This window comes from Mustela lutreola, chromosome 10 (assembly GCF_030435805.1).
Source record: "Mustela lutreola isolate mMusLut2 chromosome 10, mMusLut2.pri, whole genome shotgun sequence".
In the NCBI taxonomy this organism is placed as follows: Eukaryota; Metazoa; Chordata; class Mammalia; order Carnivora; family Mustelidae; genus Mustela; species Mustela lutreola.
In genome coordinates this window covers 92,650,181-92,670,804 of record NC_081299.1, presented here as the reverse complement: position 1 = coordinate 92,670,804, position 20,624 = coordinate 92,650,181, and the positions used below count along the sequence as shown (strand labels likewise).

The 20,624-nt window shown below is 43.1% G+C and overlaps 1 protein-coding gene across 2 annotated transcripts; it reads left to right on the top strand.

Moving 5' to 3' along the window:
- The first annotated feature begins 7,314 nt into the window (after nt 1–7,314).
- On the top strand, nt 7,315–19,819 carry HENMT1 (HEN methyltransferase 1). 2 transcript variants are annotated; one of them, XM_059137849.1, is made up of 7 exons: nt 7,315–7,635; nt 9,905–10,033; nt 11,914–12,026; nt 12,654–12,788; nt 14,845–15,024; nt 15,685–15,859; nt 16,715–19,819. In XM_059137849.1, the coding sequence occupies exons 2-7, from the start codon at nt 9,923–9,925 to the stop codon at nt 17,147–17,149; spliced, it is 1,149 nt and encodes a 382-aa protein (XP_058993832.1). In that variant the 5' UTR covers nt 7,315–7,635; nt 9,905–9,922; the 3' UTR covers nt 17,150–19,819. The 2 variants fall into 2 exon arrangements, with proteins under 2 accessions (XP_058993832.1, XP_058993831.1); XM_059137848.1 differs by having other exon boundaries at nt 7,391–7,781.
- Nucleotides 19,820–20,624: the final 805 nt, after the last annotated feature.

Genomic DNA, 20,624 nt, shown 5'->3' with positions numbered 1-20,624 from the left:
GAAATAACACCTATTCTCCTGAAGCTGTTTCAAAAAATTGAGGCAGAAGGAAAACTTCCTGACTCTTTCTATGAAGCCAGCATTACCCTGATCCCCAAACCAGGTAAAGACCCTACGAAAAAGGAGAATTTCAGACCAATATCACTGATGAGTATGGATGCTAAGATTTTCAAGATCCTAGCAAACAGAATCCAACAGCACATTAAAAAGATTATCCACCATGACCAGGTGGGATTCATCCCTGGGTTACAGGGATGGGTCAACATTTGCAAATCAATCAATGTGATAGAACAAATTAATAAGAGAAGAGAGAAGAACCACATGGTCCTCTCAATTGATGCAGAAAAAGCATTTGACAAAATCCAGCATCCGTTCCTAATTAAAACACTTCAAAGTATAGGGATAGAGGGAACATTCCTGAACTTCATAAAATCTATCTATGAAAGACCCACAGCAAATATCATCCTCAAAGCTTGCAGCCTTCTCGTTGAGTTCAGGAACACGACAAGGATGCCCACTCTCACCACTCTTGTTCAACATAGTATTAGTAGTTCTAGCAACAGCAATCAGACAACAAAGGGAAATAAAAGATATCCAAATTGGTAATGAAGAAGTCATACTCTCTCTCTTTGCAGACGACATGATTCTTTATATGGAAAACCCAAAAGACTCTACCACCAAACTACTAGAACTCATACAACAATCAGCAACGTGGCAGGATACAAAGTCAATGTACAGAAATCAGTGGCTTTCTTATACTCTAACAATGAAAACACGGAAAGGGAAATTAGAGAATCGATTCCATTTACTATAGCACCAAGAACCATAATATACCTGGGAATAAACCTAACCAAAGAGGTAAAGGATCTGTACTCGAGGAACTACAGAACACTCATGAAAGAAATTGAAGAAGACACAAAAAGATGGAAGACCATTCCATGCTCTTGGATCAGAAAAATAAACATTGTTAAAATGTCTATACTGCCTAGAGCAATCTATACTTTTTTTTAATATAATTTTTTATTTTTTATAAACATATATCTATACTTTAATGCTATTCCGATTAAAATTCCACCGGTATTCTTCAAAGAGCTGGAGTAAATAATTCTAAAATTTGTATGGAATCAGAAGAGATCCCAAATCACTAAGGAAATGTTGAAAAACAAAAATAACATGGGGGTCATCACATTACCTGATTTCAAGCTTTACTACAAAGCTGAGATCATCAAGACAGCATGGTACTGGCATAAAAACAGACACAGACAAGTGCAACAGAGTAGAGAGCCCAGATATGAACCCTCAACTCTATGGTCAAATACTCTTCCACAAAATAGGAAAAAATATACAGTGGAAAAAAGACAGTCTCTTCAATAAATGGTGCTGGGAAAACTGGGCAGCTATATGTAGAAGAATGAAACTCGACCATTCTCTTACACTGTACACAAAGATAAACAAAACGGATAAAAAATCCTAAATGTGAGACAGGAATCCATCAGAATCCTAGAGGAGAACATAGGCAGGTATCTCTTCGATATCAGCCACAGAAAATTCTTTCAAGACAGGTCTCCAAAGGCAAAGGAAACAAAAGCAAAGATGAACTTTTAGGACTTCATCAAAATCAAAAGCTTCTGCACAGCAAAGGAAACAGTCAAGAAAACAAAGAGGCAACCCACAAAATAGGAGAAGATATTTGCAAATGACAGTACAGACAAAAGGGTGATATCCAGGATCTATAATGAACTCCTCAAACTCAACACACACAAAACACGAAAATCATATCAAAAATGGGCAGAAGATATGGACAGACACTTCTCCAATGAAGACATACAAATGGCTATCAGACACATGAAAAAATGTTCATCATCACTAGCCATCAGGGAGATTCAAATTAAAACCACATTGAGATATCACCTTACACCAGTTAGAATGGCCAAAATTAGCAAGACAGGAAACAACATGTGTTGGAGGGGATGTGGAGAAAGGGGAACCCTCTTCCACTGTTGTTGGGAATGCAAGTTGGTGCAGCCTCTTTGGAGAACAGTGTGGAGATTCCTCAAGAAATTAAAAATAGAACTTCCCTATGACCCTGCCATTGCACTCCTGGGTATTTAACCCAAAGATACAGATGTCATGAAAAGAAGGGCCATCTGTACCCCAATGTTTATAACAGCAATGGCCACGGTCGCCAAACTGTGGAAAGAACCAAGATGCCCTTCAATGGACGAATGGATAAGGAAGATGTGGTCCATATACACTATGGAGTATTATGCCTCCATCAGAAAGAACAAATACCCAACTTTTGTAGCAACATGGAAGGGACTGGAAGAGATTCTGCTGAGTGAAATAAGTCAAGCAGAGAGAGTCAATTATCATATGGTTTCACTTATTTGTAGAGCATAACAAATAGCATGCAGGACATGGGGAAAAAGAGAGGAGAAGGGAGTTGGGGGAAATTGGAAGACGAGGTGAACCATGAGAGACTATGGACTCTGAAAAAGAATCTGAGGGTTTTGAAGGGGAGGGGGCTGGGAGGTCGGGGTACCAGGTGGTGGTATTATAGAGGGTACAGATTGCATGGAGCACTGGGTGTGGTGCAAAAGTAATGAATTATGTTATGCTGAAAATAAAGAAGAAATTAAAAAAAAATTTACTATGGTGCTAGTTGAAAAGGACTATGCAAAATCAGGATCCCTCTAGGAAAGCTTTGAATAAGTTCATCATGTCCTGTGGCCACAGGGCACATATGGCTGTGGGCAATGTACATATACTCAGAAATGTTCCTGAGATGAATGGTTTGCTAGAAAAACTAATGGCTCAAATTTTAGTTTCCTAGGATATGCTTATCAAGTTTTAATTTTAGGGGTGCCTGGTTGGCTTTGGATTGTGGGGTTGAGAGTTTGAGCCCCATGTTAAGTGTAGGGATTACTTAAAATTAAAAACTTTTTTTTAAAAAGTTGATTTTAGGGGCGCCTGGGTGGCTCGTGGGTTAACGCCTCTGCCTTCAGCTCAGGTCATGATCCTGGGGTCCCGCATCAGGTTATCTGCTCAGCAGGGAGCCTGCTTCCCCTCACCCCCTGCCTGCCTCTCTGCCTACTTGTGATCTCCGTCTGTCAAATAAATAAATAAATAAATATATTTTTTTAAAAAGTTGATTTCAACTAGCTAAGAAGTGAGATGTCACCTTGCACTTTTACCCATTTAACTTTCTAATCTCTACTTGATGCCTTTTAGGCATCTCAAAGTTGGCATAGCTCAGACTGAATGCTTGATTTTCAGTCCTTTCCAATCTTCTTCCTCCACAGTCTTTTGCATCTAGTAATGGTACCTCTATCCTCCCAATTGATCATACCAGGAAACTGGTAAATTTGGGGGGGCTGCCACAATTTATTTGTACCAAATATTCTGCATCTGCGACCCTCCCTATTCAGAAGTTCTTTGAGCTGGTGCTGTCAGCCTTGGCCAGATAAGTTATCCAACTCAACAATCCAGAGAATGGCTCTGCAGATAGCACAGATTTTAAATTGTCCGTTGATCTGCCCGTCACCTTGCCAACCTGACCCAGATTCATCTGGTTGGATGCGATGATGCAGTTGCCAGCCGAGTGTTTCTGCAGCATGTACAGGCCCAGGAGCTTACCTATGTCATTCCGCAGGTCGAGGCCACACCTGGTGCCACCACCACATGTAACGTGCACAAGGCTGGGAAATAGTCCTGAGTCCTCCTTTTTTCCACTTACAGTCAGCTGTATCTTTACGAAATTTGTCTGGACTCTGTGCACATCACTGTACCTCCACTGCTATCACAAAATCCAGGCCACTTTCATACCTCTTCTGATTTACCAAAATGGCCTTCTAAGTGAGCAGCCTCTTCCACTCTTCCTGGCGTCCAGTTAATTCTCCACAAAACAGCCTGAGGGGGATGCCTGGGTGGCTCATTCAGTTAAGCATCTGCCTTCTGCTCAGGTCATGGTCCCAGGGTGTTCCATTGTGCTCCTTGCTCAGTGGGGACCCCGCTTCTTTCTCTGCCTGCCCTCTCTCTCATTCTCTCTGGAAAATAATTAAGTAAAATCGTAAAAGCAAAACAAAACAGACCCAGCCAGGTCCGGTTCCCCCAGGCAGATTATGAGATATGAAGATTTAGGTGCAAGTGATCTTCCCAGGAGAAGCTAGTAAGGAAAAGGGGAAGCAGGACTGGGAGGAAAACAGGCCATAGTGCAATTTCAGGTCAAGTCCTGTGGATAATAGCCTGACACCTCAGAGGAACTCTGGAGTATAAATTATACCCCATTTGCTCTCCTATCTATAAGCGGGTGCAAAAGAGGTGGTTTTATTCAAGCACTGGGACAGGACCTGTGGACAGAAACTACTGCCTGTGGATCTTAGCACACCTTAAACTGTCATAATTATCCTTCTGGCCACAAACTGTTTATACATTCCTTTTACATGTAAAATACAATAATCTTCCCCCAAGACCCCTAATTATTTCATCCTATTTGAGCGTCAGGCTCAATGTAGCATTCAGGATAACTTTCAGTGACCTATTTTATGGCAAACATGTGAAAGAGGACCTCAACTGTCCCCATTTTTTTGATCTGTCTGTACTTTCTAATTTAGTTCTCCCTTTCCAGCTCACCTCTTAACTCAGGCAAAAGATCCTGTGTGCAAAGCATCCGTTGGTGGGTGCTGAAACTACCTCTCAAGTAGTTGAGAGGTAGTTTCTATCCCACATTTTCCTTAAATAAATGTTGACATATTTTCAGCACTTTGGAGACAGACTTTGAGAAGTTAGTCCACTGTCTTCCTTGTATTGACCTCACTAAAATAAATTCCTTTCTTGTTTTACTGCCACTTGTCTCTCTGCCTCTGGATTCGGGCAGTGGCCAGCAGCTGAACCTGATTTGTTTACGACCCTTAGAGCCAGGAGCTCTCACAGCCCTGCACCCGTTACACATCTACAACTCCTGGACTGAAAAAGCCACCAGAAGGATTTTTATCTGTCTTTATCTCTCAAACCAGTACTTGGTCCATAATAGGTACACTGTACACAGTTATTGAGTGGGTAATCTTTTTTTTTTTTTTTTAAGATTTTAAGTAACCTCTACACACAGTATGCAGCTCAAACTTACAGCCCTAAGAACAATGCAGAGTCACATGCTCCACCAACTGAGCCAACCAGGGTTCCCTTGAATGAGTAATCTCTCTCTCTCTCTCTCTCTTTTAACATTTTGTTTATTTATTTGAGAGAGAGCACAAGCAAGGGGTAGGGGCAAAGAGAGGGGGAGAAGCAGACTCTCCACTGAGCAGGGAGCCTGATGCCAGGCTTGATCCCAGGACCCTGGGATCATGACCTGAGCTGAAGACAGACACCATGCTCTACCACCTGAGTCACCCAGGCATCCCTTGAATAGGTAATCTTATTTCTCACTTTGCAACTGAAAAAACTGACACTCGGAGAGGGTAAGTAAATCTCCAAAGGTTCGAGAGTAATAATCAAGTCAATATTGATTTTACTATAAAGAAAATCAGTATAATCATGTAGAAAGTTGAGAACATAACCTGTTACATGTGTTTATCTTTTTCTCTGTCATATACATAAAAGCACACACACACAAATTTGTTTAGAAATTATCATGGAAATCCTTGTTATAAATGTGCATGAATCCAACTAGAGACCTCCTCTTAGTTGGCCAAAGTCCAAGATTTCATTTTACAATAATAAATAGCAACAGACAAAAGGCATCCAATATAATAATTCTTTAACTTATCCAAGAAAAATTTAGTGAGGGCCTGCAATACACCAGGCAAGCAGTGTTCTGGACTCTGGAGCTATAATAGCTAACAAAACTGAGTCCCTTATAGCTAATATTTTAGGGGAAGGAGATAGACAATAAGCAAATGAGCAAATATGTAGGTTGTCAAATGACAGTAAATGCTAAGGCAAAAATAATGCAGGTAGGGGTGCCTGGGTGACACTGCCTTTGGCATCTGGCTCTGCCTTTGGCTCAGATCGTAATCCCAGGGTCCTGGAATCAAGTCCCATATTGGGCTTCCCTACTCAATGGGAAGTCTGCTTCTCTCTCTTGTCCTACCACCCCGCCCCTCCATGCTCTCTTTCTCTAATAAATAAATAAAATCTTTAAACAATGCAGAGTAAAGAGAAAAGAAAGTGTGGTGGGTGGGGACAGGTCTATTTGACTTAAACTCATTTGGAAAGTGTAGCACATGGTCTCAGTGGGACTTAGAATCTAGGGGCAGAAGGTAAGATTAGGCATGATGAGGAAACAAGACCACAAAGGGTAAGCAAGGGTACTAGCCACTGGAAGGAATAGATGCAAATGACAGTTTGAAGAGGTCGAGATTTGGTGATTGTCCAAATCTGAGAAGGGTGGAAATAGATAGAGTCAAGGATGATCTTCACACTGAAAGAGTAGGAAACCAAGGAAAATGATGAAATAGGCACATTTGGAGAGGGAGCTGGACATGAGAATTCAAGTTCATAAATGAGCCAGCTAACAGCTTAAGGCAAAAACTCTAAATCCAGGAATTCTGCACAGATGATTTATTAACTTTTTAAAAAAGATTTTATTAAGTCGAAAGAGAGAGTGTGAGCAAGCATGAGCAGGGGAAGGGCAGAGGGAGAGGGAGAAGCAGACTCCTTGCTGAGCAGGGAGCCCAACTAGGGGCTCAATCATGACCTGAGCTGAATTGAGATGGTTAAGGAACTGAGACACTTAGGTGCCCCCATTTATTAACCCCTAAAAAATCTCTTTATTTTTAAATTGTGGTAAAATATACATAACAATTTTTTTTCCAGGTGTGTGTATAAGGTACTGATTCAACAAGTCTATATTTTGTGCTAAAACTTCCCATTTTAAGTGTGTAGTTCAGTGGCATTAAGTACGTCCACACTGTCGTGCACCCATCACCACCTTCGATCTATGGCCCTCTTCCGTCACCCCAAACCGAGTTCTGCACTCCTTAGCCGTCAACACTCAATTCCTTCCCTCCACCCCAAGCCCCTCCCTGGCAACCACCATTCTTCTTTGTCTCGGTCAATTTGACTACTTTAGGTACCTCATATAAATGGAATCATCCTCGAGAGGAGGAAAAATTATTTTCTCTCTACCCTTCTGAGCTTTTGGCTGAGACCCCTGTATTAGAAGACCTATTAACAAGAGGGCGCCGTTGTTTATTAACATGTATACCTCACGTTCACTGGGAACGTACTTGGGAAGAATGAGTAAATTCCAGAGGAAGCCCAAGCCACCACTTTAAATACCGTCTTCAGTATAAAGAAAGATGTCGGGGTGGGGGTGTTGGGGGAGGCCAGGTAGGCCTGGTGCGGCGCCGCCGCGGGCCAACAGTCTCGACTCTCAGCGGGCCGGGCCGGGCCGGGTCGCGGCCACGCGCCGGTGGGGGACGCGGCGGGGACAGCGGTCTCCTCCGCGGTTCAGAGGGGCTCCTCGAAAATGGCTTCGGGGCATGCGCCACCGCGGCCGTTAAAGAGACGCAAAACCGACGCCTAGCAGCCCGGAGCCCGGTGGCACAGGACTGGGCGTCCGCCCGCGAGCGACGCCTCGGGCCACAGGCCAAGACTGCGGCGGGAAAGGCGGCGGCGCAGGGGTGGGCGCTTCAGGTGCGGCTGCGGGCGGGGAGCGTCGCGCTGCGAGGCGGCGCCGGCGGGGCGCAGGGGCGGGGCCTGAAGTTAAATACAGCGGCGGCTGCGGGCCGGCAGGGGGAGTTCGCAGGGCTTTGCTTTCCCGCTGGTGCTTCCCTTGGGAGGTAAGACGTGCGGAGACCAGGCATTCATGCTCTGGGAGGACTCGAGGACTCTGACATTACGTCACTTGGGGGGAGTGGGGCGAGATACGACTTAGTAACTCAAAGGTCGGTAATTGACACGTAGCTTACATTTTAGGCTGAGAACCCAAATTGAAATTCAAGTCCATCAGTGAATTGGGTTTGGGAAGTGTTTTTAGCTTCTCAGTTACTTGGGGCATTTTTTTTTTTTTTCTCCCCGAAATTTCATTTGTTGATTATGTGTGAGAAAGTGATTGAAGGCAATTTGAAGGTGCCTGCTGGTCTCATGGGGTAGAGCATGAGATTCTTGATCGCAGGGTCGTGACTTAAATGCTGGAGCCTGATTAAAAGATGATGAAGCGGATAATAAACTTGAGGGCTTTTAAGAAATAGTCATTAATTCATAGGATTGTTCAGATTGTATCGAATCTAACAGGGAAAAGGGAAGAAGAGTTGTTACTGCATTTAGCTGCGTTTGTCCTGATGAAAGATGGCTTGGGCTTTCTGAGCTTGTTTTGTCTGAAGCCATACTTATTAAGCAAATTCAGTCAATTAAATGGTAACATGTAAAGAGGGGAGAAAACTTGCTCTGACCCTGGTTGATCTAGGCGCCTCTTGTGCTCGGGCTCCTTTACAAAACTACTGTTTTGTATTTACAGCTGAGCCATGGCTGGTTCATAGAGCTTGAAGGATACATTGTTTTCTTGTTTTAACAAAATTGAAATAAACAAACAGTGAATGCTGCTCCTAAACCTGTTTGTATGACTCTCAAGAGGTATCCCTGAGATGGATTGTGAGGTAGTTAAAAGTAAAATCCCATCAAATTTAGCTCCTAGCATCTCTTGGGATGTTGGATGAGATCGAACAAGGATATACAAAAGGTAAAATTCCACATTTGGTGTACATGAAGTGAAAAGGGTATCAGTTATTTATTTATTTATTTTAAAGAATTTATTTATTCACTTGACAGACAGAGATCACAAGTAGGCAGAGAGGCAGGCAGAGAGAGGAGAAAGCAGGCTCCCCGCTGAGCAGAGAGCTCAATACGGGGCTGGATCCCAGGACCCTGGGATCACGACCCGAGCCAAAGGCAGAGGCCTCAACCCACTGAGCCAGCCAGGTGCCCTAGTATCAGTTATTTTAAGTAGCAAAATCTACTTTAAAAATACTCTTTAAGTGATAATGTGATTTTGGATCCACCAAAGATCTTGTTCACTGAAGATGGTGATTGAGGAGATGTGGGGTAAGGCCTAAGAGTCTGCATTTCTAGGAAATTTCCAGGAAAAAAGAATCACTGAGAACAACATTAGGAGTCTGTGCTGTCCAATAGGTAGCCACATGCCACATGTGGTTACTGAACACTTGAAAAATGCCTTAGTAAGACTAAATTGAAAGTCTTTATTCAGGACTACAGCAACAAGAGCATTGCAATAGAGGAGAGATGGTGAAAACTCCCATTTTCAGCTGCCGGGGATTTGTAGCCATCAGCAGATGGCTACAGCATCCGCAGAGGGGCTGAGTGCATGGAAGAGACCACCAGAGTTTTGGGTATTAAGCAGCATTTAACAGGATTCTTGATAGGGTATCTCTGGGGGATCTGATTATTAAGGGGTGGTGGTAAGGAATTTGATCAGACTGTGAGATTAAGGGTGGGGAATTCTCTAAGCTGACTTGGTAGGGTTCTTGCAAGAAACTGGCCTAAGCAGGCCCAAGACAGGATGGTGTCTAGGTCAAGGCCTAATGAGAAGACCGTTTACAGGAGCCTTTCCTTAGTTTGGTCAACAAGTCTGTCTCCAGTCGACCTATATTCCGGGCTTTGGCAGTTCATTAAAGGTCCCTTGTGGCTAGGAGACTTAGAATTGTTAAAAGTGTTAGTTTTCCCTCCAGCTGACTCTAATAAGCCCTCAAGCTTAAAGCCATATTATCACTTAATAAAAGATAAGACTGGAGGCTTGGATGAACCATGGAGGAAATGCAGTACCACTGAGTGATTTTTGGACAGGTTGAAAGGCCAATGTATTGTACCAAGTAACTGGGAAATGAGGCTGGTTTTTCCTTAATTTCTGAAGCTGTGCATGATTTAGAACACCTCCCTTCTGCTTCAGGGCAACAGTAGCAACAGTATGGATCATTGTGAAGTTCTCAGCAAGAAAGTGATTGAGTTCAAACCACCAGTGTATGAACAGAGATACTACTTTGTTAAAAACTTAGTGAATCAACATGGACACAAGAAGGTAGGTATTTTCTTTCCAAACACTTAGAAGCCTGTCTTATCAACTTATAGTCAAAATACAAGAAAATTCTACTTAAGCATTTGGCAGGTCAGCAGAGACTATTTTAAGATGCGTTGCAGTCTACTGCCATACCACCACCCTGAATGCGCCGGTCTCATCTGAAGATGTATTGCAAGGAAGGAAAGGGATTAGTGCAGTAGGAGAACACTGACCATAAGATCTGCATGCATCAGTAGTTGGGGGGAAAAACGTTTTTCTCTAGAGTAAATAGAACTGATTTGTGGGGGAGTGGGACAAAAGGGTGGTATGATTGGATAGTATAATGTATTAACCTAAGTCTATCCTGTAAATACAGTTACTTCTATCTTCAGAGAGGGCAGGGTAAAGTTCAGGGGTCTGTGGGAAGGAGAAGCTTGAGCTAAATTTAGGTTAACAAGAAATTGAGTGCACTATGTAAACAGCAGTTTAAAGCTTCCTAAGGCTGTAGTTTGCTTTTGGATTAGGTTTTAAGAAAAGATTTTAGAGAATGAGAGAGCACAAGCCTAAAGGGAGAGGCAAAGGGAGAAGACGACTCCTGGCTGACCAGGGAACCCAATGTGGGGTTCTGTCCCAGGACCTTGGGATCATCACCTGAGCTGAAGACAGACTCTTAAACAATGGAGCCCCCAGGCACTCCTAGACTAGGTTTTTTTTTTTTTTCTTTTTTTTAATGCCATGTAACCCTTCTCCTACTGTCCATAAATGTGCCAGCTTCAGAAAGGAAACTGCTTATGGCTAAGAGTGCAATATTGTAGTAAATTGTGAGGTTTACCTAAAATATTAAAGGTAAAAAATGAAACACATCTGAGGAAAAATTGGATTGAATATATATATTGAATGGGCCTATTACTAAGGTATAATTATAATCCCATTTTCCAGGAGGGAATTTTTATTTTTTTGGAAGCAGCTTAGTAAATGCTATAATTGGTTTTCTGATAGAATGAATTTTGAGGTAAACTTTAGTCTGTTCCAGAATTAACACTTTGTGCATCTTAAGATAATATGGTATCTTGGGACGCCTGGGTGGCTCAGTTGGTTGAGCAGCTGCCTTCAGCTCAGGTCATGATCCCAGCGTCCTGGGATCGAGTCCCACATCAGGCTCCTTGCTCGGCAGGGAGTCTGCTTCTCCCTCTGCCTCTGCCTGCCATTCTGTCTGCCTGTGTTCATGCGCTCTCTCTCTGACAAATAAATAAAAAAAAATCTTAAAAAAAAAAAAAAAAGATAATATGGTATCTTTCATGTCTTAGTATCCAAAAATACCCACTTAAGGCTGAAGGCAGCTGCCCCCTTAAGGCTGGATTAGAGCCAGTCAGCTACCCTAGAAGCTGATTTGGGATATTTTTGGGATTGGGTGCCCTTAAACTTTATAAGTATTAATTTCCTAAGGTGGAATCAGAAATTTAGGTGATAGTGCTTAGTGATTAATGAAGACTTTAGTGCATAATTAAGAAGTCCATTTAAGAATACATACAAATGTTCATTAAGGGGATTAGGTTAACACTGGACCTAAATCCCTAAAACATTGGTCAAGATTAGGCACTTAAGTTAGAAGCTGCTCAGACGTTCAAAGTTGTGTTTTATAGGGTAACTGCCTACCATGTGGGGTGTTCTGGGTGCCTGGTACTCATCTGAAGTCGTTACAGTCCAAACACTAACACAGCTTATTCCCTGCCCACTCATCTCTTAACATTTCAGGTTAACTTCCTTTTTGTGTACCTTTTTCTACCAAAAAGATCTTGACATAATTATATGGTTAATTCTGATAGCCACTTACTCTCTAAAGTTTTTGGTCCTATTTAACTTCTGGCAATAATGTCTCCAATGCTCTGTTTCATCTGTAGATTGCAGACTTGGGCTTCGGGGACGCCACACTTCTATGGATGCTGAAATACCACCGCTGCGTTCAGTATCTTGTTGGAGTAGATATTGCTGCCAAACCCTTTGAATGGGGAGGGTAATACCAAGTTTCTGAAAGTATGGTGCATTAATCTAAAACTAGTGGCACTATGAGGAAGTGTCAGTTTTATACAGCTTATTTTGAAAGATTGGCCCTAGGAGCCTCAAGGTCACCGATTGACTGTGCCATAACATCATGAATGATACAGTAGTTTTTTCTGCCAATGTAGAAAGTAAAGCCTGTCAAGAAATTATAGTAGACAAAGTATTGTAGATTCAATTTTCAAATGGCAAAGTCTTAATGCTGGACACCAAAAGAACTCAATTAGAGGATTGACATTGTCCCAGACCTCTTTCAATTTAAGCCTGAGCAGCTCCCCAGTCTCCTATATATATTGACAGCAGATTTTTTCAGGACATTTTTTCTTCTAAAGAAAGTTGATCACTGATCCACAGGGAGCTGGAAGACCAAAAGTATTAAATGGCGAGAGCATCAGCACTATTCAGTCTTGTTCTCATTGGCCAGTAATCTATGAGGAAGTTAACCCTAAGACCTCCTTCTTAATACCTCAAGTCTTGGAAAATTCATTTCGGTAGATAATGATCAGAGGATCAGATAATCAGAATTCTACTGCTGGTGAGATTCTGAAAGATTACAGTGTTAATATCCCTTCTGTTTTTACAGGGGTAGGTTGTCTCCAGGAGTGGGGAGTTACATCATTCCTCGGGAACTAGATTTGACTATAACCTTGTACCGTGGTTCTGCTGTACAAAAAGACTCCCGTTTGTGTGGATTTGATTTGATAACATGTATTGAATTGTAAGTATTAAACCTATTCTTACTGTATAAGTTTACTACAAATCAGAATTCTCTGGGTGCCTAGGTGGCTCAGTGGGTTAAGCCTCTGCCTTCAGCTCAGGTCATGATCTCAGGGTCCTGAGATCGAGTCCTACCTACATCAGGCTCTCTGCTGGGCAGGGAGCCTGCTTCCCTTCCTCTTTCTCTGCCTGCCTTGCTGCCTACTTGTGATCTCTCTCTCTGTCAAATAAATAAATAAAATCTAAAAAAAAAAAAAAAAAAGGGAAATCAGAATTCTCAGTAAATTTGGTCTCCTAACAAGATTTAAATTGTAATCTTCAAATTTATTTGTAAAGCAGATTACTTGACAGGATTGGCTTTAGTTTCAGATTTACAGATGGAGGAGCTGCAAAAATAGTACCAGGAATACCTTTTATTCAGGTTCACCTATTCAAGTTCTCCTCATTTTTTAAAGGATTTTGAGATCAAGAGTGCAAGAGTGCTAGGAAGAAAGCATGAGTCAGGGGGAGGGGCAGAGGGAGAGGAAGAAGCAGACTGTCCCCTGAGCAGGCTCCCTTACTTAATTTTTAAACACAGTAAAATATTTTTGAGTGGGGACACCTGGGTGGCTCAGTTAAGCGTCTGCTTTCAACTCAGGTCATAATCCCAGGGTTTTGGGATTGAGTCCCGCTTTGGACTTCTTGCTAGGCTTGCTAGGTGGGTAGCCTGCTTCTCCCTCTGCCTTCTTCTCCCTCTGCTTCTCCCCCTGCCTGAAGCTCCCCCTGCCTGAAGCTCCCCCTGCTTGTGCTCATGTGCTTTCTCTGACAAATAAAAGTCTTTAAAAATACATTTGAGCACAGGTATATTTCTGTGGATTTTAACACATATAGTTTAGTGTAACTTACGAGTCAAGGCACAGAACAGTTCCATTACCCAAACAACTTAGGCTGTCCTTTTGTGGCCACACCTTTTCTCACCCCTGGCAAGCACTCACCCATTTTGCAGCATAGATTTTAGAAACACTATAGTAATCATACAGTATGTAATTTTCTGAAACTTTTTTTTTTCCAGTGAATGCCTTTTGAGATTTATCTAATTTCTTGGCAGTTTTTTCTTTATTTCTGAGTATTCCTTTCGTGATGTACCACCTTTTCAAGCACTTAAGGGTATTGGGTTTCCAGTATGGAGATGAGATACCATTCACAGAACAGGTTTTGCATGAACACAAGTTTTCAATTCACCCGGGAGTGGGATTATTGGGTCATATGATTTTCTGGTTCAGAGTTTTGCTCTATTTTTTCCATTGTCTTTACACTTTTATGCACTGACTTTTTTTTTTTTGTCTTCTAATGTGTGAATTTAAAGCAATAAATTTCACTAAGTGCATTGTAGCTCTAACTACACATTTTGATGTGTAGTATTTGCATTGATATTGCAAAGAAGCTAAACTGAAGACTTGAGTTTGAGTCCTTTACCTATGTGTCTTCTCTTACTGGTCTGAATGGTTGTTTCCTTCCCATCACCATCCTGCCGAGTGGTTATGGGGAGATATATGGGCACATTTGCCCTAAAAATCACATCAGTTTGTTGTCTTTGGAAACTTAAGATTTTTCAGGCATACACTCAGTGTCAAATTGCCTCTCCTGTTCCTCTTTAAGGCAAAGATAGAAGTGGGTTAGATTAACATACAATATCAGGATAGAAATGGCTCCCTAGTGGCTGCCTGTACTGGGACAGTTGATCTGGTCCTTGGGTGCGGGTGAGAATCTGCTGGGATCTGATGCTGAAACCCACAGCTTTTGTGAGGCATTTATTCTGGTCTCCCAGCACTGCAGGCCTCCTGGGGAGCTAACACTTAATGCTCATACTTCTGGTTACTGACAGTGAGGTCCAGACCCCCGAAAGAGAGGGCGACGTGGTCCAAGGGCAGGGTGAGGATATAGGAATAGTTGGTTTCAAGTCCAATAAATACTGTTACATAAATTCAAATGGGATAAAGGATTTCTAGAGATAGAAATTGCTTTTGCTAAATCAGCTAGGAAAATAATCGCATTGTTTTTCCCATTGACCATTTCAGGATAGAACACTTAGATTCTGAAGATCTGGCCAAGTTTCCTGAGGTCGTGTTTGGGTACTTTTCTCCAGGTATGGTTGTCATCAGCACACCAAACTCTGAATTCAATCCCCTGTTTCCAGCATCAACCTTTAGAGATCCAGATCACAGATTTGAGTGGAACAGAAAGCAGTTTCAGATGTGGTGAGTTCATAAATGTTATGAATTTTGTGTGTGGGGGGGAGTTTACCCCACAGGAGTTTAAAATGCTATAAAGTCAGTCTTGATGCACACATTATGAAAGTTTTATTATCCTAATAAAATTTCCCAAAATTCAGCTTGACATATAAAAAGGACCATGATATTTGGGCAAAATAAATGGAAGTTTTTGATTTCGTAGGTCTCAGGCGGCCACACAAAGTCTGGGGTACCAGGTGACTTCTGATAACGAAGGCACGAGGAGTAGGAGTATTGGTGTGGAGATAGGGAGGGGGTTGTAGGGCAGTGAGGGTGAGCCCCCATGCCCTGCCCAAGTGTTCCCTGCCAGGGTCTTGACAGATGGACAGATGGTCACGTCTCTGGCATGACTGCAAACCCAAATTTGAGTTGGGATTGTAGCCATTTAGTCTCCTTTTTCATGCCTACACCCTGCTCCTTAACTCTCCCTCTCTCCATATTTTTGAGATTACGTGGAAATAGACTTAGGACCCCAAAGTCTCCTCAGAAGTAAGAAAACCCAGTGGCATTATGTGTTGCTGTAATAATTTGCAACTTGGGAAGTATTTTAGCTCATTGTATTTTTCTATCTACTGGTGATTTTTAATCTAACCATACCTTTCAGAAATGCATTTCTTTTAATTTCAGGGCTTTGGATGTGGCAAAGCTCTACAATTACTCTGTAGAGTTTTCTGGTGTGGGGGATCCACCAGCAGGAGCTGAGCATGTTGGATACTGTACCCAAATTGGAGTCTTCCAGAAAAACAGCACACAGCCAACTGAATTGAGCATTTCAGAGCCAGAGGAACACGTTTATGAAGTTGTGAGTTTTCTTTGGGAGGTAACGGCCAGGGTAAGAAGCACATGGATTAGGATGTGAACTTTGTAAGGGTCCCCACTGTAGAGATAAATGTAAATGTGCTTAGAATCCTTCATGCCCACAACTGCCTTCAGGGTTAGTCTACTTCGCCCTAGAGACGGTCCGGCCTCTTGCCATGTCTCAAAGCACATTACAGGGAAAAGAGCAGCAGTCCTGGAAAGTTTTCAAGCTAATATTCCAGCAACCCCACCCCCGGCCCCCCAGTAATCCATTAGGATCAGCAGCACTCCTCCACGGCATGGCCCAGGAACTGAGTATAACACCTAAACCTCCAACCTTCTCAGGCCCTTTTGGTTTCAGGAGATATGTTGAAGAATAAGCACATTGCCCTCCTAAGAATCTTTTTACCCATTTCCCTCTAATATCAAAAGGAACATTGCGTTGGTGTGAGTTGGTGGAAAGCTGGCTTTGGGAGACTTCGATCATTAGAATTTTTTTTTTCTTTTAATTTATTTGGCAGACAGAGATCACAAGTAGGCAGAGAGGCAGGCAGAGAGAGAAGGGGAGGCAGGCTCCCTGCTGAGCAGAGAGCCTGATGTGGGGCTCGATCCAAGGACTCCAGGATCACGACCCAAGTGGAAGGCAGAGGCTTCAACCCACTGAGCCACCCAGGCAACCCCATCATTAGAATTTTTAAAGCAGCTCAGATGTTAATGTCTGTACCTCTGGTTTGATTCCCATGATATCGTGGCATGCGTGGCTAGTAGGATTCGATACATGTGTGTAGTTAATACCCAGCTCATAATGTGGTTAACAAGTTCCTAAGGAAATGAAACCTCTTGGTAATTTTTCCTTCAGGTTTATACCACCTCATACCCGAGTTTACAGCAAAGCAAATACTTCCGGTTTACTCTGAGTATTGAGGCGGTGAAAGCCATCGACTTGATGAAAAGCCGGTTTCTCCGGGGTCCAAGGAGAAAGGAGGGCGGCCGGGTGGTACCGCTCGGCAGCTGCACCCCGCAGCACGGGTTAACAGAAGCTCAAAGGGCCGAAATAGAGCAGTCCCCCAAGCCGTACAGTGTGGGAGAGAAGTTCTACGTGCCGCTGGAAAGACTCCTCGCTTACCCGAAGGTGAACCGCTTGGTGGCGGGCAGCACGGAGAAGCTGCGCACGGTGCTCGCGGAGGGGCTGCGGCTGAACGGAGATCAGACCGCGGTGCAGGTGGAGTTGGTTGACTACCGCACACAGCGCCTCTTCGATGAGCATTTAGTCAGCCCTGCGCTGGAGTCCTAAGTGAGGCAGCCTAGTCTGCAATTCTCTCTAACCGTGTGTTTTTTCATAGGCTTTTTGTAGGGCGGTGGGGGGCCCATAACGTGCTTGTTCATGTTTGTTAGACCCATGTTGAATAGGACTTTAAAAAAAAAATTTTTTTTAAGCAAATTGGATTATCAAATAAAACCTTTCCCCAGGGAATAAGTAGTTTTAAATTCATAGGATTCTGTATACTTCTTTTGGGCTAAGTTCTAACCTGTACTATAAAATACTTGCCTAAAACATCATACAGGAAGTGTTTGAAGAGCAGCCTCCTCCCTGGTAGTTTACTGCATAGAACCAGGGTGGTCAGAGCAGTGGAGAGTTAGAGCTTCACACTGGGGGGAAAACTGGTTTAAATCACAGACCTGAGTATAGAGGTTAGCTGACCAGGCTCTGCCACCAAAAGGACCTATTCATCTGCCTTCCTGTTGTGACTATCTCAGGGAGGACTTTTTGTTACCACTTGAATATTCCAAGTCCTATTCCAAAGAGAGAGCAAAGAAAGGGACCGGCCATGAGCTGGCTTTCTGGTAAGGCTGGTTCTATACCACTCTTTTGCTCCTTGTCCGAGCAGATAGAAGGATCACCTTACCACTCAGGAAAGCTGGGAGCTGTAGTTTCTTGTTCTGGGCTGGTATGTGCTCTCAGTTCATGTCTAATGTTCTCTGGGAAGGAACCCGGAGTATAGGACCTTTGGCCACTTCCCAGTCTGCCGCGAGTGGCATATCCTCATTAACCAGGGGCCAGCTGGTTGTGGAGTGTGGGTGCCTAGGAAAGGCCTCCTGAGGCCATAGTTCTCAGCTTGATTCTTTGAAGTGTTGATAAGTAGAAAGTGGATTTGAGGGGGAAGGGCAGGGAAAGAAGGGACTTAAGAATAGAATCTGATCACACAACCGCTTGTTAATCAGCTCTTCATAGTCCCTGCACCCCCCACCTTTCTAGACTTATTTTTCCCTCTTGAATACATAGGACCTGAGGACGCACTCTTGGTATACTCCATGCCCCCTCCCCTAACAAAAGGCCCTGTCGGTCTGTCTAGGCCTCTGCATGACTTCTAACACATATGGCTTCCTTTTCATATGTTAGAACCTAGGTTTCAAGCTTAGGCCAGCACTTTGTCCTGTTGTCCTCACCTTCTCATTTTGATGCAGGTATGGAAAGATTCATCAATGTCTAAAACCTGGTGTCAGGTGTTCTTGTAGAGAGCCAACTACTGAGCTCTAGAAATTGAGGTGGAAAAGTGACCAGAGAGAAAGTGGATGTGTGTTCCACTAACATACAGACTAAAGGCAGCTGTTTTGTCCATAGTTGGCAGTTTTAAAAAGCTATGTACACTTATTAACTCTTTAGCAGCATGGAAATGTAGATCATTTTAAAGGGACAAAAGCAATTAGACTTTCTTTCATATTGTTGTAAACCCAAAGTTGGGTTTATTAGGGGAAGTTTTAACTCACTTGTGTGCATCCTGGGGACAGTAACTGCATAGAGTTACAGCACTGAGACCACCTGGCCCAGAGGAATGTTCCCTATAAGGTTGCCGTGTTAATATTAGAGAAATGTTAGATATGGGCATGTCCTTACCCAGGCAGCCAGTCCTCATAGCAAGGCATGTTGCAGGTCTAGAAAGTGAAGAGCAGTCCTTCAAGGCTGAGACTAAACCATCCAATACCTGATTAAGAAAAGTGGCAACTCTAGGGGCGCCTGGGTGGCTGTTGGTTAAGTGTCTGCCTTCAGCTCAGGTCATGGTTTAGGTTCCTGGGATCCATCTAGTCAGCCATCAGTCTCCTTGCTCAGTGGGGAGCCTGCTTTGCCTGCCTCTCCCCGTGCTTATGCTGACATCTGTCTCTGATGAAATCTTTACAAAGTAGCGTTGCTACTTAAGAGTATCGTTGCTTTATATACAAAAAGTGTAAAGTTCTACGCAGATTTCAGGTATCTCAGTGGAGGGACCTGCTGAAATAGACTAGTTCTCTCCAGCCACTCTTTTTGAGGGGCACCTGTGTGGCTCAATGGTTAAACGTCTCAGTTAAACGTCTGCCGTTGGCTCAGGTCATGATCCCAGGGTCTTGGAATGGAGTCCTGCATCGGGCTCTTGCTCTCTGCACACCACCCCCGCCCCAGCTTATGTTCTCAGTATCTCAAATTTTAAAATTATTCAGAGATAATGAAAGTAAAGGGGGGAGAGGAGAGGGAGAAGCAGGCTCCTCACTGAGCAGGGAGTCTGACCTGGAGCTTGATCAATCCCAGGACTGTGGGATCATGACTTGAGCTAAAGGCAGCCAATTCACACACTCAGCCACCCAGGGGCCCCAGTCACTGTTCAGACTGTTAGCTGCTCTCCCTTTTACTTCACCTCCCAGTGCATTCCCGGCTCAAGTAAAACTATCCCCCAGGGGGCAGTGTTGGATGGCTACCTCCCCTTCATCCTTACTCTATTTTCCAGCAGCTTCCTGTGAAAGGGGACATGAGGGAATTTTAAAATTTTGAATCCTGCTTTGTTATCAATACATTCTTTTCCTCCATGTAGGCTGCCCTTTCTGGGGGAGATGTTTAAAAGTCCTTAAGAAGCTTCCCTTTGCTTTCCTATAGAGGAACTCCTGCCTGTGTATGTGTCCCTTGTTATGTATGTTAGGTAAAACAAATTTTCTGTTAAATAAACAGTGCTAAATACTGGTTTGAGAAGCCTTTGGTTTCAGAGACCGGTGAGCAACAGGAAGCAGAATAAGAAAGAAGTTGAAAGCTCTGGCTAAAACTTATTAAGGGGCTTGAAATCTTCATGAGGAAGGTGGTTTCTACCTTACCTCTAGTCTCCCTCCAGAACCCAAAAGAACAGCCCTGCCAATTAAAAACTGTAAACTCACTTATATAATCTTCAAAAACTGTTGAAGTAATACTGTAAAAATGAAGATAATGCAGAACTACATAGACCTTAAAGTAAGCTTTATAATCTTTATTATGCTTTTTCCTTAGACCTGCCCCCAACACCATCTTCGTGAAACTCCCTGCCCCTCATTCAATACTTTCTTGAAGAGAACAGCCCTACCCACCATTCCTCATAGAATTCCAGTGGACTATAATTTATTTTCTGATACTATTTTACATACATGACCGACAATTTTTTTGATGAGCTTCCTTTATCACTAGCAGTATATTTTATAAATTCATTTTCATCGATTGTATTCATTTTAATGATCACTTTTCTTGGAGCACCTGGGTAGCTCAGTTGGTTAAGCATCTGCCTTCAGCTCAGGTCATGATCTCAGGGTGCTGGAATCAAGCCCCGGATTGGGCTCCCTGCTCAGCAGAGAGCCTGCTTCTTCTCCCTCTCCCTCTGCCCTTACCCCTTGTTTATGCACTCTCAAGTAGAATCTTTAAAAAAATTAAAATGTTTAATCAATTGTTTCTTGTTATGCTAAAAAAAAAAAAGTCCAGACTGCTAAGGACAACACAAGTG

Excerpts from the sequence above, each read along its gene's own strand:
- HENMT1 (XM_059137849.1), top strand. The coding sequence starts at position 9,923 with ATGGATCATTGTGAAGTTCTCAGCAAGAAAGTGATTGAGTTCAAACCA. Across the intron at positions 12,789-14,844 it reads TTGATAACATGTATTGAATT|GATAGAACACTTAGATTCTG; the intron begins GTAAGTATTAAA and ends TGACCATTTCAG. Across the intron at positions 15,860-16,714 it reads AGGAACACGTTTATGAAGTT|GTTTATACCACCTCATACCC; the intron begins GTGAGTTTTCTT and ends TTTTTCCTTCAG.